The sequence below is a fragment of the Arachis duranensis genome, chromosome 10 (genome assembly GCF_000817695.3).
Source record: "Arachis duranensis cultivar V14167 chromosome 10, aradu.V14167.gnm2.J7QH, whole genome shotgun sequence".
In the NCBI taxonomy this organism is placed as follows: domain Eukaryota; kingdom Viridiplantae; phylum Streptophyta; class Magnoliopsida; order Fabales; family Fabaceae; genus Arachis; species Arachis duranensis.
The window spans coordinates 6,986,582-6,987,471 of NC_029781.3; the positions used below are offsets into that span (position 1 = coordinate 6,986,582).

An 890-nucleotide genomic window follows, 5' to 3' on the forward strand; every position below is an offset into this window, starting at 1 on the left:
GCCCTCCGCAAGCTCCGCCTCTTCAACTCCGCTGGTCATCCCCTCGCCGACGCCGTCTGGCGCCACCCGGGCGGCCGCCTCATCGGAATGTCTTGGAACGATGATCTCACCCTCGTCTGCGTCGTTCAAGACGGTACCATCTACCGTTACGACCTCCACGCCCAACTCGTCGAACCTAACATCTCCATGGGCAAGGAATGCTTCGAGCAGAACGTTGCCGATTGCGCTTTCTGGGGAAACGGCGTTGTCTGCATCACTGAGCAGAATCAGCTCTTTTGTATTCCCGATTTTCGGAACCCTAAGCCCGTCCCCCTCGCCGATCCGATGATTGACGAGCCGCCGCGGTGCATCGCCGTGATCGAACCACAGTACACCATGTCTGGAAACGTCGAGGTGCTTCTCGGAGTTGCTGACGATCCTGTGGTGCTCGTTGTGGAGGAGGACGGCGTGCAGCGGCTCGGGGAGGGTTTGCTCCGGGGGCCGCTGCAGAAGATGGTTGTGTCCCGTGACGGCAAGTGGCTTGCTTCGTTCACGCACGATGGGAGGCTCTTGGTTACTACCTCGGACTTGACCGGCATCATCATCGAAAGGGAGTGCGAGGTAGTTCCTTTTTCCTCTTTAATAATTGGAATTCGTCGTTGATAATTGAAACTTTGGAAGCATCAGCTTTTTCAATTACAATATGTGGTTCATAGTAGTTATTTTAGGGGGCATATGTGTCTTCGTCAAGCACTAACAAGAACTAATATGCAAGAGTAAGACTAATACACAAGGTAGATGCTTTTTCCCCCCTCCTGATTTGTATAAGTTTGACTGTTTACTGTTTGGTTGTGCTGTGATAGGTGGTTTTGAGCGTTGTGTAGTTTTGAGAATTATGAATTTTGAAGCTG

The 890-nt window shown here is 52.0% G+C and overlaps 1 protein-coding gene across 2 annotated transcripts in view; it reads left to right on the top strand.

The window, feature by feature from the left end:
- LOC107468810 (protein VACUOLELESS1) overlaps positions 1 to 890 on the top strand; it is a gene marked incomplete in the record, with an annotated part of 8,370 nt that overhangs the window by 239 nt on the left and 7,241 nt on the right. For both annotated transcript variants that reach the window (XM_016088172.3, XM_021134151.2), the window contains 1 exon segment: positions 1 to 600. In XM_016088172.3, the coding sequence (XP_015943658.2) occupies positions 1 to 600 (600 nt within the window).